This window comes from Saccopteryx bilineata, chromosome 5 (assembly GCF_036850765.1).
Source record: "Saccopteryx bilineata isolate mSacBil1 chromosome 5, mSacBil1_pri_phased_curated, whole genome shotgun sequence".
NCBI classification, from domain to species: Eukaryota; Metazoa; Chordata; class Mammalia; order Chiroptera; family Emballonuridae; genus Saccopteryx; species Saccopteryx bilineata.
The window spans coordinates 10,284,442-10,300,500 of record NC_089494.1 but is presented as its reverse complement, the minus strand read 5'-3'; the positions used below and the strand labels follow the sequence as shown (position 1 = coordinate 10,300,500).

Genomic DNA, 16,059 nt, shown 5'->3' with positions numbered 1-16,059 from the left:
TCCGCCGACCCTTCCCAGCTACTCTCCCATTTATCTCTTTCCCTTCAGGGTTAACCTCCTTGAAAGAACCTTGTTTCCGATTTCTCTTCTCCCTTCTGCCTTGAAATGCTCCTATCATGTTTTCACCCTCATTTGCACCATGGAAACTGCCCTTTCCAAGATCCCCCATCACCTTCGACATGGCTGGATTCCCCGGCCACATCTCAGTTCTTGCCTTTTTGGACCTGACAGCAGTATTTGACCCATTTGCTCATTCTGTCCTCCTTCAGCTTCCGGAACATACTGTTTTATCTCCTGCCTCATTGTCACTCCTTCTCGTTCCATCTGGTTGACTTCTCTCCTTTTATTCTCTGACCTAGTGTCCTAGAGCTCTGTCTTTGGACTTTTCTATCTAAACTCATTTGCTTGGTGATCGCATCTATTCTCAAGGCTTAAGAACCACCCTGAGTAGTCCCGAATATGTAACTGCCCACCAGGGTCTTCGTTTGGATGTCCAGTGTGCATCTTACATGGTCTTGTGGTCTTCCTCACCTAAGTCAATGGCAGCTCCATTTCTCCATGATGGCTCACACCAATACCTTGGACTCGTCCTCTTCTCCTCCTTTGCATACTTTTCTTTTCACTTTTGGTCGGCTAACAAACCCTGCCAGCTTACCTTCAAAATGCATATAGTCATTCATTGCTTTGTGATGGGGATAGTTCTTAAGAAATGCGTTTTTAGGTGATTTTGTTGTGCAAACATCATAGCATGCACTTACACAAACCTAGATGGTTTAGTTTACTACATACCTAGGCTATATAATAGTCTATTGACCCTAACTACAAGGAGCAATAGTTATTTTTCATACTGTACAAAATAACACAAGAGAAAATGGTGCCATCAAGAAACGTGGAAAACACAGATGTATGAAGCTGCTGCTGGCATAACACAACATACTACTTTGCATCAAATATATGTAAAAGTAGCACATTCTAAAATAATAATGAAAGTATAGTAAATATATAAGCCAGTAAGATAGTAATTTATTAGCATTATCAACTATTATATACTGTAACACATAGTTGTATGTGCTACTTTTTTTTTAATTCAGTGAAAGGAGGGGAGGCAGAGATACAGACTCCTCACATGTGCCCTGACCGGGATCCACTCAGAAAGCCCACTAGGGGGTGATGCTCTGCCTAGCTGGGGTGTTACTCCGTTGCTCAGCAACTGAGCTCTTATTAGCACCTGAAGTGGAGACACTTTTTTTTTTTAATTTATTGATTTTTATAGAGGGAGGACCAGGGTGGGGGGAGCATGAACTATCAACTTATAGTTGCTTCACTTTAGTTGTTCATTGGATGCTGTCCTATGTGTCTTAACCAGGTAAGTGCAGGGTTTCAAACCAGTTGCCTTGGCATTCCAGGTCAATGCTTTATTCTCTGTGCCACCACAAGCCAGGCCCGTGCTACACTTTTATGACTGGCAGCCAGTAGGTTTGTTTGTGCCAGTATCACCACAAACACGTGAGTAATGCTCTGCACAACAATGTTACAAGGACTGTGATGTCAGTAGGCAATAGGAATTTTTTAGCTCCATTATAATCTTATGGGACCACCCTCATATATATAATCTGTGTTTATTGAAACAGTGGGACATGACTGGACAGAGTTTAACAACTTCTTCCCACAACCATGGCTGATATTCTGTTTATGGCTAGAGTTCCTACCCTTGCCCCGCTTTAGTCTATTTTCAACGAAGCAGCCGGGTGACTCTGTTAGAACATACATCTCATCATGTCACTGGCCCTCCAACAGCTTTTCTTCACATCAAGTGAATGGGCTGTGATCTCTGAGGCTATAATCTCCAAGGCCCTGTGAAAGCCTCCTCTGCTTTTGCCGCCCGGACGTGACCCTGCTTCTCCATCCAGTGACATCACTCTCCTCCGTGGTCCTAGGGTGGGCTGGACAGCTGTGTCCCCACTCAGGGTCTCTGAGCTTGCAACCAGCCTCCCCTTGACATCTGCAAAGCCAGCACTATCAACCCCCCCATTTTTTAGCTCTTTCCTCAGTCAGTAGTAAAGTGAAACCTCCCTTTCTAGAATTTCCAACTTCTTCAGATATTTCATAGCCTACTTTCTGCTTTATTTTTTCTTAGCACGACCTCAATTCAACACCATTTTACTTATGTATCTTAGTTTCCCCAACTGGAGTAAAAGCCTCATGAGGGCAGGGGCTTTGTCTGTTTTGTCTAGTATCATCTCTCTAGCACTTAGAATAGAGCATGGTAAATAAGTAGGCACTTATATCTTGGTTGAAGTCATGGATGAGTTTAATGAGATGATGTGTGTTACGCAGAATGCCTGGAACTCTGCCTGAAATGTGAATGGGTTGAACAGGTGATGTCCAAGGCCCACTCCAGCTCTGCAAGTCCAGGTGTCTAATAGCAATCTTAGATTCAAGGGATGCTTTAGATTCATGCTCACAGACTATTGCTTTAACGATTATTTTCTAATGAGAACATATCACTTAGCATTCCAGACTCTTAATTTCAGAATTCCAATCTTTGGTGAGCCGTGTATTGTATGCAGATTACAGCAGGTGGGAGCTGCAATAACATGATCAAGGAGGGAGAAAATCACTCACCAATGACTCACCCCACGGGACCTTCATCCCTATGGTCTATAAAGCATTTTGTTTTGCCTCCTAAGCCTCTCATTTCAGTCCTCCCACTTTCCTTTGAGTAATATATCTATCAGGAGCATGGTCTTGTTGGCTTCCACCGAATGGTCCCTCTCCTGACCTAAATTCCTTGACAACTAAAGGTACATGACAGCAGCACGGCTAATCAAACACCGGCCATTTCCTTTTCATCTTGGTTACATTGATTAATTCATAGATGCTTCGCTTTCATGAAGAGTAGGTGTTGAATACATGCTTTCCAACTGACTCAGTTATAACAGCCTTTGGCTTTTATTTATCAGGCCCAAGTTTCTGATTTTCTAGCCAGGAGAAGGAATGAACTAAACATGAATCAAGCTGATGAATGTTCTGAGCACTTTAAAGGATTCTGTTGCTTCAATATGATTAGGGATAAGGAATACTCACATCCTCTGAAGCTTAGCCTTTTAGTACATGACAGGATTTTGGGGGTAGTGGCTTCTTAACTATGTGTTTTGGGAATTATCCTATTGAATAATCATTCCGAACCAGGGGAAGGTCAGGAATATTCAGACCTGTGGAAGACAATTACCGTAAAGAACTGCACGTAAGCAGAGGCATCTTTATACATTTTCTGATCATATTTTTCACTGCACGTGTCACGGCCTCTCACTTATCTTGGGGCCCAGTGACCATGGAAGGCTGCCTATACTGCCTGAGGCTTGCCACAGTAAAAAGTCAACGTATATGTTTTAGATTTTGCATATCATTTTTGAGACCCTATTTCTGTATCAACCCAACTGATGTTTAGTAGTCAACATAAAGACTTTTGAACATTTTTCATTTTATTAGAAACAAGATAGTTGTGAACAAAGAAAATGGAATTGTGTAGACTTGTTGGCTGTATTTTAAAAGTTCATTTCCTGTGGATGTTAGATAATGCTGTGTGGGCTGTCAGATGCTAATCCTTTCAACCTTTTCCTGAGTTGTAGGTTACGCTTCTATTATTTATTTGTTGTTTATATTACTTATTTACTCAAACGGTTATTGAATGCAGGGTTGAAGGCTCCTTGTTAGTTCTTTGACTTCTCTTCTCTTGGTCTTTGGGCCGTAGTAAGCAAGCTTTGTTTGGTTTTCACTGTCTATACATTTTGGCGGTTCCAGGCTGCAAGTCCCTTTGGTCCCCAGTTTGGGAAGCATAGGAGATTAAAAAAAAGTGCAAAGGATTCACCATATTGTTGCTCCTAAGTCCTGAGACCTCTGGCCCGTTCACCTTCTCCTATACAACGCTTCATCGTTTTATCTTCGCCTGACGAATAATTTCAAGGGCATTTAGTTGTATTAAGAGGAAGGACCAAGGAAAAGTGAATTTGCATGATCTTGTTTTAGAATTAGACATCACTGCACATGCTTTGAAAAATTCAAAAAAGTGAGAAAGAAAAATGAAACAAATTGCCAAAGTAGATTAACTTCTGACACCGGTCGTCATCATAAATGCTTTATAACATGTTTGTTTATTTTTACAGGAATTATGTTGGAATATGAGACAAGGGGAGAATTGAAGACCAAATCCATTGACTTGCTTGATCTCAGTTCCAGGTGAGCTGCTATCAATGTAATAAGTAGTTCACATACAGTTTCTCCCTGGAAAACCCTGTCACAGGGCCGTGTGTGGACAAGCTGCATGCACTTGACACATTGCTTTAAAAATGTCCTGTGGTGTATTTCCTCTTTGTTTCAGTGAGCTCTACTTGAGTGTCTTGTTGAATGAGGAGGAGGTAGAAAATGGATCATTAGTCTGTCCTTCTCCCCTCCCCCCAATAAACCTTCCTATTTTTTTTAAAAAACTTTTAATTTAGAATAGTTTTAGAAAAGTTGTGAAGAGAAAGTTTCCACATACCCTATACTAAGTATCCTCTGTTACTATCATCTTAGATGAGTATGGTACATTATCATAATTAATGAAGCAGTACAGTACATTATTATTAACTAAAGACTGTATTTTATTCAGTTCTCCTTGTTTTGTTTTGCTTTTTGCCTACATCTCTTTCTGTTTCCAAGAGCATGCCCAGCAGGCCACATTACCATTGAGCCATCCAGTCTCCTTGGCTTCTCATGGCTGTGAGAGTTTCTCAGACTCTCTTTATTTTTGATGACCTTGACATATTTGAGGAGTATTGATCATTAATTTTTTTTAGAAAATTTAATGGGGTGACATTGATCAATAGGAGTGTGTAGGTTTCAGGTAAACATCTCTATAGCATTTGAACTGTTGATTGTGTTGTGTGCCCATCACCCAAGTCAAATCATTTTCTGTCACCTTATATTTGTCCCTTTTTACTCCCCTTACCCTTACCCACCTCCCCTTGCTAACTACTTCACTTTTATCTATGTCCATGAGTCTCAGTTTTATATCCCACCTATGTGTGAAATTATACAGTTCTTAGCTTTCTATGATTTACTTATTTCACTCAGTATAATGTTCTCAAGGTCCATCCATATTGTCGTAAATGGCGGTATGTCATCCTAGTTGACAGCAGCCTCTGACAGCCCAAAGGGGAGTCTGGCGTGAAGCTTGCTGGATAGAAGGGTTTCTCCGGGACCACAGTAGCCAGGCCCTTGGACTATCCCTTTACTTGCTCAGTCACGGGCTGAGGACCACTGGGAAGAGCAAGCCCTGACCTCAAATGCCGAGCTGAATCCTAAGCAGCTGTAGGGGGCACTGTCCACCAGCAAATCACCTCCCTCGCCGCTGGGCCATAGGCCTTCCTCAGAGGATGGGCGCTGGGCAGTGCAGCTTTGACCCATGGTTTGCAAAATCGCCCCACTTTGGATGCTTTGTGGTTTATAGTCATCAATATTTGTCTCGATCTAATATTTTTCTGGACTAGTAAATTTTACCAGAACTTCTCTAGATTATTTAAATACCAGGAAAAAGCATGAATCTTGACTCTTAGACCAGTTCTCTTTCAGGGAAATGATGTTCTAGCCACTAAGAAATATTAATAAAAATCACCATTATTCTTTGAATGTTTATTTTAGATCAGATACTTTCTCTTTCCCTGAAAATATTTTAGACCTAACCTTTCTGAAACCCAGTTTATTTAAATTATGAAAATAGTTATGATTAAAAACATTACATTAGAGAATTGCTTCAGGGTTAAATGAAAGAACATATATAAAGTACAAAGTATAGTAGCACTAAGAACATTCAATACATGTTCATCTGAAAGGAAAGAACTAAAGAGAAAACACGGTCATGTTCAGAACCAGCATGCACTTGGCCATCTTCATGGAAGCAAATGAGAATCTTTGCGCCTCTCCCTCCCCCAGGAGAAGTCTCAGGCAAGGATGGGGCGTTCCGGAGGAGAACCCAACCTGCTTTCATCCGGGCAACAGTGCTCTTTATTGATTTGCATGATGTGCCCCGCCCTACCCATCTCTTGGTAAAGATGAGAGTGTTCCTGAAATTTTATAAATGCTAAGCTTTGTAAAATAATGCAAGTCTTGATATAATGAACGTACACGTGACCTTGGGCATAAGAAAAGCAACTTCCTTTCTGTGCGTCTTAGCACTGATGTCACTACCTTAGTGGAAGAGATCCGGAGAGCCGAGCCCCTTATCACCGCTTCACGGTCAGACCTAGTGAGACGTTTAATACAGAGATTGCAAGAGAAGCTCAGGCAGCACAGCGACCACACGTTCTATCTTTTCAAGGTAAAGTGTGTCTTAAAAATCAATGAATTAGTGGCTATCCTATTAATCGGAGGTATAATACGAATCCTGAGTTCTCTTCCCCTCTGCGCCTAACGCGTATTTGCTAAGGCGAAATCTCAATGAACGCTTGTTGAATGAATAAATTCAAACATCTATTTCTTGAGTTTTAATAAAGATTTGTAGTCAATATATCTGTTCTTTCTCATGATAAATTTAAAGGATAACCATTAAGGCAACTTTAAGATATTGAATAACTGAGATTATTTTTCTAGTTAGAATAATATTAAAAAGTTGTGTTTCTTGGTGTAGCAGTATTTCAGGTGTTTGAACCAAACTATATTGCAGTAAATTATTTATTGATATGGCTTACATATCCATGTTAATGTAGTGTAAATATGTATTTTTCTCTATAGTTCTTGATTATTAAATTAAAAATATAACAAACGTAGCCATTTATTACTTCAGTAACAGCTTTTTTATTAATAATATTTAATAGTTTATTCAAAAATTGCTTAATGTTACATTGACTTTATTTTATATGACTTACATATAATTATCATATTATTTACATACTTAGCATAGTCTGTCTAATACAAAATATTTTGTATAAATACAAAAGAATATTTCTTTGTCCAGTAGGTGGCACTATTTAACTTCAGATCTGAGTTCTATAACTAGCATGACCTTGTGATTTATCCTTCAAAGGGAACATTTTTGATAGTTAAAGAAACCACTATTAATAGTAGTTACCTTCTGGCAGAGGACATAACTGAGACTGTCCTAACTTAGTCTGTGTCTGTGTCCATGAACAGACTGCCCAAATTTTCTATATTTATTCAGTAAATATTAAGCATCCACTATGTGCTAATAATGAAGGGATTGAAAGATAAATAAAAGAAGATATATTCTGACTCTAAAAGAGCTTTAGCATTAATAAAGTAATGATACATTGTAAACATACTTAGTTTATTTCTTCTATACACTGTTTGCAGATATATACAAAACCGTGTGTACTATGTAAAAGAAAGTGTTATAAATTAGTGCCATTTGATATCTTATTTCAGAGCAATATTTAATTTAAAAGGCAAATAGATGGAGGACACAGATCCAGTTATGTGTTCATGATTATTATTCATAGCTACCAAAGATGTTATTGTTCATAATAATAGAAGGTATAATGTATTTTTTTCTCCTTTGTTCAGATACTAGATACTGTCCATTTGTTACATAGAATTAAGACAAACCTGAATGTTTTTATTGGTCTAAAATGAATGTTAATGAATTAAATTTAATTTATTTGCACTTATAACATTTTATTCTTTTTCTTTCCTTGAAGCTTCTCAGAGCACACATACTGCCACTGACCAATGTTGCGCTTAATAAATCAGGCTCTCGGTAAGGTTCTCTATCTTGTAAAAAAGTACTTTTATTAGACTTTATTTTGTAGAGCAGTTTTCGGTTCACACAAAATTGAGCAGAAGGTAAAGAGATTTCTCATCTCTCTGCTGTCCACACACACCCACGGCTCCCCTCACTCTCAGCATCCCCCAAAGGGTCGTACATTTGATACAGTTGATGAACCTGCAGTGACACATCGTTGTCACTCACTATCCGTAGCTTTCATTAGGGTTCACTCCTGACTTTGTCCATTCTCTGGGTTGACAGATGTGCTATGACATGTGTCCTCCGTTATGGTGTCACACAGAGAGCAGTGTCCCTGCCTAGGGCTCCGGCACTTTGCCTATTTATTTCTATTTCTATTTTTTCTGTTTCTGTGTATTTCTATTATTTATCATCTTTAACATTCAGGGGGTAGGAATTTCTTTCCTAAAAGAAAAATTGTATACATTTAAGATATACAACATCATGATTTGATACACAAATGCATAGTGAAATAATTATTACAGTTAAGCTAATTAGCATATCATTTTACAGTTATCTGTTTTTGTATGTGTGATAAAAGTACCTGAAATATATTTTTCTAGCATATTTCCAGTAACCAGTACAGTATTAACTGTAGTCATCATGCCTGTATATTAGACATCTAAACTTACTCATCCTATGTAATTACTGCTTTATAAACTTTGACCAACACCTTCTCATTTCTCCCACTCTCCAGCCTCTGGTGACACCTGTTCTGCTCTCTGCTTCTATGAGTTTAACTGCTTTTTAAGATTCCACACATGAATGAGGTCATGCAGAATTTGTCCTCTTATCTGGCTTATTATTTCACTTAGCATAAAGTTGTCCAGGTTCATCCATGTTGTCACAATTGGCAGGATGTCTTTCTTTCTCATGGTTGAATAACATTCCATTACATATAACACATTTTCTTGATCCATTTAGCCCTGGATGGACACTTACATTGTTTCCATATCTTGGCTATTGTGAATAATGTTACAATAAACATGGGGGTACAGGTATCTTTATGACACCCTGATTGCATTTCCTTTGGATGTATGTACACAAACCTATAAGTAGAATTACTGGATCATATGGTAGTTCTGTTTTTAATTTTTTAGGGGGGAACCATGATACTGTCTTCCCTAATGACTGTACCAATTTCTACCCCAGAAGAAGCAAGGAAGAGAATTGCCCAGAGGAGAATCAAAGACACACTGCCTTGTCTACCTTCCTGTTTGGTTGAGTTTAGATACCCGAATCTGTTCTCACCTTTTATCATTACCACTTGGCATTCAAACGCACTTGTCAATTTTGTGCATTTTTTTTTCTGTGTTGGGGAAATACTGTCCCTAATAGAATATTTAAGAAACCAAGAGGCCCTGGCCGGTTGGCTCAGTGGTAGAGCGTCGGCCTGGCGTGCAGAAGTCCTGGGTTCGATTCCCAGCCAGGGCACATAGGAGAAGCGCCCATCTGCTTCTCCACCCCTCCCCCTCTCCTTCCTCTCTGTCTCTCTCTTCCCCTTCCGCAGCTGTGGCCTCTGTCTCAGGCGCTAGAGTGGCTCTGGTCGCAACAGAGCGATGCCCAGGATGGGCAGAGCATCGCCCCCTGGTGGGCAGAGCGTCGCCCCTGGTGGGCGTGCCAGGTGGATCCCGGTTGGGCACATGCGGGAGTCTATCTGACTGTCTCTCCCCGTTTCCAGCTTCAGAAAAATACAAAAAAAAAAAAAAAAAAAAGAAAGAAAAAAAGAAACCAAGATACTGTTATTTTACTTTAAAATATTAAAGGTCAACATACTACCTATTCTTGCAGCAAACTAGCCATGTTAAAGAACTGTTAAATATTAAACAAATATTTATTGAGCGCTTACTAGTGTGTCAGTCATGTTCCGGGTCCTGGAGATGATGGTGGTGAACCAGATGGGCATAAAATACACAACGCAGTTCTTTTCAGAGACTAGCAAGAAGCTGGATGTGGTGGTCGAGTGTACCTAAGTTCCTCGAGCCAGTCAGCGCTGTGGCTAATGGTCCATAGGCAGAAGTTTGAGTTTTCCTCTAGATGCTAGAAGGCTATACAAGGAAGGTTTAAAAAAATAACTCCAATTTTGGTGAGGAAAATCAGTTTGTAAGGACCACGGTGAGTCAGGAGCCATTAGAAGGTGGTTTGATTTGTTTCGGCAAGAGATGGAGGCAATGGTGCTGGTGAGAACGGGCATCACAAGGATGTGTTTGGGGCCTGCGGTGACAGAATTGACCAGCAGATCAGGTGTGTGGGATTGAGAAGAAGAGGGAAATCAAAGAGGATACTCAGATTTTATGGTTTGACTAACTGGAAGAATGATGCTATTTATTGAGATATATTAGAATTTCTAAGAAAATGTCAGTGATTATCATTATTTAATATAATTATTTTAGCATAAGACTGAATATTGGCAGGATTACTCTTTACTTTATTGGGAGTATTTTTGGTGTTTGCAAAAAAAACAAAAAGGACATTTTCAAAGACGAGGGGGTTAGATTTTGCTCCCCATTTAACTGTTTGTTCTGCATACACGATTTCTATTGCAAAAAGCATGATCAATGGGGTTGCAATCTTACAGGTAGAAAATGATCAACACACTGCTATTGTCACGTTTCGAGTCACACTGTATTTCTATCCCCGTGTCAGCTTTATCACAGGAAGCTACGACCGAACCTGCAAAGTCTGGCACAGCCTCTCTGGGACGCCGCTGCACACCCTGCGTGGTCACGGGAATGTGGTGTACGCCATAGCGTTCAACAATCCTTATGGGTAAAAACACATTCACACATGCACTTTCTCCCTGTCAACCCATCAGTCCATTTATTCATCCCTTCTATCCATCAAGGGGAGAAAAGGAGGAAGACAGAGAACTAAGACTTACTGCATGTCTGACGTATGCTTTGAAAGCCTTTTAGTTACCACCTTCAATGCTTAAAGGAATTTGGGGATTCGTGTTCCCATCTTCAAGATTAAGTATAGAAAGTTCTAGTCCCCTCCCCAGGATCACACAGTAGTAAAGAGGAGAGCACGAGTTCAAGTTCAAGGAGGGCTGACTTTGCCCGTGGGAGTCCTCTGACAGGCAGGCAGTTCCTGCTGGTGCTGGTAGAACTGGGCCGATGCTTCCGGAGAGTGTGACACACGTCAGTTAGATGGTTTACTTTGTTTAGAAGTTCATTTACATTCTTACCAAGTAGAAAAAAAATGTTTAGAGTAACATGCTAAATAACAGTACCAAACGCAATAGGAACATTTCAAAACCAATCTGTTGTTCATGGAGTCCATAGACCACCTACCAACGTTCTCTATCTGTCTTTCTGCACAACATGCTCTGATCCCATGGCTCCCAAGGGCTTGCAGAAACGGGGCTAACCACTGGAATGCCTGACCCCTCTGCCTGCTGGTTAGGTTCTGAACTTACTGGGAGTTAGCTGTGTTTGTCCATGAACCTGCGTGTGTTGGCTGTGCTTTCAGTTGTAATTATGTCATTTAATTACATTTTCCTATTAACTAATGACACATGAATTGCAAATGAAGCTTTTGTTTTCTGTGAAAATACAAAGAAGGTAAATATTTGAAAAACTTACTAAATAAAGTCGATGAGATCAATAGAAAACACATTGTAAAAAAATTTAAAAATTCTGAACTCAGATTGTTCTGAAAGTCTTTTAAAGTTCTCATTTTATTTTAAAGAAAAATAATTGGATATTGTAGAGGTTGGATACAGTTTTTCGACGGCGGATAATGAACTGAGTAATTGGCTGAACCATAGTAAAAAGAAGGCCTGAGCCTCATATCAAAAGATGGACAAATCAATGTATATTTGTACATATGAGTAAAAAATTTAAACATGCGGGTCTATTTTTCATGGTTGCCTATTTTTCTCTTTTTATTTTTAGATTTTTTATTTTTTTAGACAGATACAGAGAGGTAGTGAGAGAGAGACACACACAGGGAGAGTGGTGAGAAGCATCAACTTATACTTGTAGCAGCTAAGTTGTTCATTCATTGATTGCTTTCTCATATGTGCCTTGACCAGGGGGCAGCAGTAGAGTGAGTGACCCCTTGCTCAAGCCACATTGAAGACCTTGGACTTCAAGCCATTGACCTTTGGACTTAAGCCAGTGACCATGGGGTCATGTCTATGATCCTATACTCAAGCCAGCAACCCGGTGCACAAGCTGGTGAACCAGCTCTCAAGCTGGATGAGCCCATGCTCAAGCTGGTGACCTCAGGGTTTCAAACTTGGGTCCCCTGAGTCCCAGTTTGATGCTCTATCCACTGCTCCACTGCCTGGTCAAGCCATGATTGCCTGTTTTAACTGACTTTTTCCATTAACCAAGCTGGTTAAATAAACATACTTCTTCATTATATATTATGACACTAGAACAAGCCAGTGAACAGTATAAAAGCTAAGAAAAGATCACTGTGATGCATCCTGAATAGTGCCTTTGAGTTGACATGCGATTAAGCAGAAGCATGAGAGATGGAAGCCGGAGAGGAGAGGTGAGAGGACACCCTGGGTGAAGGGACTTCAGCAGCTCCCTATTTTAGGTGGGACTTTGTCAGGCACACTCAGTGGCCCCAGCCTCTTTAGTGAACATCTCATGTTGAGAAGCAGATGTGGGTCAGGACATTCTGTGTGGCCCAAACTCTGTTCTGGAGGACTGAGTTGCGATGAAAGGTTTGTGAACTAAGGAGGGACACCATGAAAGTGCTGTTTCGGAGGGCTGTTCTGGCAGAAAGAAGGATCAGAGGGTCTGGGCTGGGAGGAGACAGGAGGTTAGGAGATTAGTTAGGATGCACATAAAGTAGCACATTCATGTGGTGACAGAAACTTAGTCTAGGATAGTGGCAGAGGCAATGAAAGGAATTTAATAAAAATTTGCTACACTAGAGTAAGAATTTTATACCACAAATATTAAAAACCTGCTATCTAGTTGGCTAATGTCATATCTTTTGAAAATGTAATAGACTTTCTAGACATGGTAATTGTGATGGCACAATCAGACTTCCATAGGACATTACAATGATTAATTAATCCAATTAAACTATAGAAAATTTTAACTTTGATGTGTGCATTTTAAATTGTAGAGAAGGATAATTTTTATAATACCTTATTACACTGGCTTGTGGGAGAGAAAGATTTTATTGAACTGATAAATGATACTGTTTTACTTCTAGTGTAATTCCTACTTTTAATTGCAATGTTACGTAAAGGCTTTTGAAAGTATATTCTTGACAACACCATATCTTTTAACAGTCTAGTTAACAGGTGTCTGTTATTTTGGGGTGTCTGTCTGAGACCGAAGTGTTTGTGGAGGGAGACGTGAGAAGCATTCCTCCCTTCTTGGCCCTTCCATTGGATTCTACCTGTTTGTCCAGCTGATAGTTATCCTAGTCTGACTACTTATGTGTGGGCTAGGGCAATGTTTTTCACCGCACTTTCAGGCATTGAGCGAAATGAGCTAAAGACAGTTGATTAAGAATAAGGGGGAGTGTAAGTGTATATGTTTATGCGTATGTGTGTGTGTGTGTGTGTGAGAGAGAGAGAGAGAGAGAGAGAGAGAGAGAGAGAGATGAACTTCAACTAAGTTAGTGTTTAGCCCTTTTGTGTCTTAGGTCAGGAATAAGCTGTGACTCAATAAAGTAATTCTAGAAACATTGGAATTGATAGTATCTTTTATAACATGGTGAAACGTGGATGTAGTGAGCAGTATGTGATGGAACAGAAATTGATCAAGGAATCACAGCAACTTGAGACTGCTATGTTAAGGCACAGGGAGCATGGGAATAGATGGTGGGAACTGATAAAGAACTCACAGGGTGTTCATGGTGTCTTGAGCAGAATTTGAAAGACAGCTGCAGTTGGAAAGGTCACAGGATGCCACGGGAGAGCCAGTGCAGGGAGTAGGGGTGCAGAAGCTGCCTATGTGCAGGGAAGTTTGGGGGGGTGGTATGTCCCTGCACCGACATGGAAAGGGCCTTGCTTCCCTTGAGCATCAGAGACCCCAGAGGTGCTCTGTGGGTGGCCTGAGAACAAAGGAGAGAAGCAAGGCACCATGTTGGTCTGCACAAACAGAAATTCTGCACCTGTGCTGAGCATTCATGATTTGCATTATTGATCTTAAGACCCCTCCCCCTTTTTAACAATGAGCTTGCATTGTAAATGGTAACCCAATTGGGTGAACATTTCGATGACTTTTTTTTTTTAATCTTTTTTTAAAAATTGTATTTATTCATTTTAGAAAGGAGAGAGAGAGGGGGAGAGAGAGAGAAGGGGGAGGAGCAGGAAGCATCAACTCCCATATATGCCTTGACCAGGCAAGCCCAGGGTTTCGAACCGGCGACCTCAGCATTTCCAGGTCGACGCTTTATCCACTGTGCTACCGCAGGTCAGGCTTTGATGACTTTCTATAAAGGACAGATGTAGGGAGGGGTAAAAAAGTAAGTTTTAGTCCCACGGTCAAAGGTTAAACAAGTGAATCTACTCTTTCTCATTGGGCCCTGACAGCAGCCTGGCTTCCCGTCTTTACTGAGGGGACTGACGTCCGTATTGCCTGTCCTTGCTAAACCTGCTTTCTTGTTCACAGTCCTTATAGGCATTATTTTCCTTAGGAGACACTCACTGTCTAACTTCTTAAAACCTTACTTAGACATAACATTAATTGAACTTATATTTTATCATTAAAAAAATTCAATGCTATCTTTTTTAGGAGACCTACTCACAGAGTTTTTCTATGTTTATACAACTTATTATACAGGGTGGGGCAAAAGTAGGTTCACAGTTTTGAGTACGTGAAACACAGACTTTATTCTTGTATTATTATTAATTGATTATTGTGTTATTTTCCATACAAACAACTATAAACCAACATTTGCCCTACCCTGCACACATTAATTTTCATGTATTAGTAATTTTCTAAACTAAATCTTTTACCATATTCATGGTACTAATTTAAAAAGTATTTTTAATCCTAAACATATACTTTTAATATACAATATTTAAAATTAAATATACAGGTGCCATTGAAAATCTGAACCTCTATTTTGTTATCCATGAAAAAAATATAGCATTGCTTATTGTTTTGAAAGTGAAGTAAACTTCTCAGCTCGTAAAGATTCACGTATTAATTCAGTGCGTCACTTACTGTGGTTGAATATGATTTCTTTTTTTTTTTTTTTATCTTAGTGACAAAATTGCCACTGGGTCCTTCGATAAGACCTGCAAACTGTGGAGCGTGGAGACGGGAACCTGCTACCACACCTTCCGGGGCCACACAGCAGAAATAGTGAGTGCATTTACCTTTCTAAATTTTTGTATATTGCTGTTCTGTGGCTTCCTTTTTTTTCTTTTGATAGACTGCATTTTTTTTTTTTTTGACAGCAGTTGTAGGTCCGCAGCAAAACTTAGAGGGAGGAAGAGAGAGTTCTTACCCACCCCTTGTCCCCTGCCTGGCCCCCATCCCCGTGCCAATCGCATGTGCCGCCATTCCCTTCTTTCCCCAGAGCCCTCAGTGTCCTTCAAAGCGTGAGCCGGCTCGGACGCGTTATCGCTGCTGCTTTTTCAGGAGTCATTATAAAACTTGTGGTTCTATCTTTAGAATTGATTTTAAAATTCTACCCAGTATTTTTATTCTATATATATTACATTTTTTTAATAGCGGTGTTGATATAATCTACAAACTACTCTAATTTCAATATCTTGCAGACACCTGCACTAAATAGACACATACTATAATGAGTGTCTGAGTACAATAGCCAGACTGACTTTTTCTTTTTTCATATTTCTTTAAAGGACTGGCTTGATGAGGGTGATGAAGTTCTTAAAATAGCTTTTAAAATAACTTTCTATATCATGTCAAATATTTAGGCTGATTGTTTTCTGGATATCATTAGAACTCAAATTTGCATAAATCGTCTGATACTCTAAATAGCTTTCACTATAGGGAAGCGCTCGCCCTTGGGCGATTCTGTGATACATCATATAGCAATTAGTGAGGTAATTGGCACCCTGTGGAACACAGGATATAGCGTTTAAAAATAAACAGCATGCTTATTTTAGGAGCAAAATATATTTATATTTACCCTTCAAATTCATGGTATATTCATCTAAAAGGAGCTCATACTACGTTCAAGATGCTTTGCTAGATACGGGATATTGCCCTGAAAAATTACAGCTGACTCTTGAGTGGCATCCAGCGTGCACTCAGCAAGGCCATAAGCCCCGCAGGTACATGTATGTTAGCTTGGTTGTGCCTGATAACAACCCTAGGAGGAGG

The 16,059-nt window shown here is 39.8% G+C and overlaps 1 protein-coding gene across 5 annotated transcripts in view; it reads left to right on the top strand.

Annotated features, from left to right (window-relative positions):
• Positions 1-16,059, top strand: part of DAW1 (dynein assembly factor with WD repeats 1) — a 46,371-nt gene that overhangs the window by 16,288 nt on the left and 14,024 nt on the right. For 4 of the 5 annotated variants that reach the window (XM_066280180.1, XM_066280181.1, XM_066280182.1 and 1 more), the window contains exons 2-6: positions 4,167-4,239; positions 6,214-6,358; positions 7,695-7,753; positions 10,427-10,549; positions 14,970-15,069. In XM_066280180.1, the coding sequence (XP_066136277.1) occupies positions 4,172-4,239; positions 6,214-6,358; positions 7,695-7,753; positions 10,427-10,549; positions 14,970-15,069 (495 nt within the window). In that variant the 5' untranslated portion in view covers positions 4,167-4,171. Of the gene's footprint in view, positions 1-4,166; positions 4,240-5,973; positions 6,087-6,213; positions 6,359-7,694; positions 7,754-10,426; positions 10,550-14,969; positions 15,070-16,059 lie in introns of all 5 variants that reach the window. The other variant, XM_066280179.1, reaches the window with a different exon arrangement.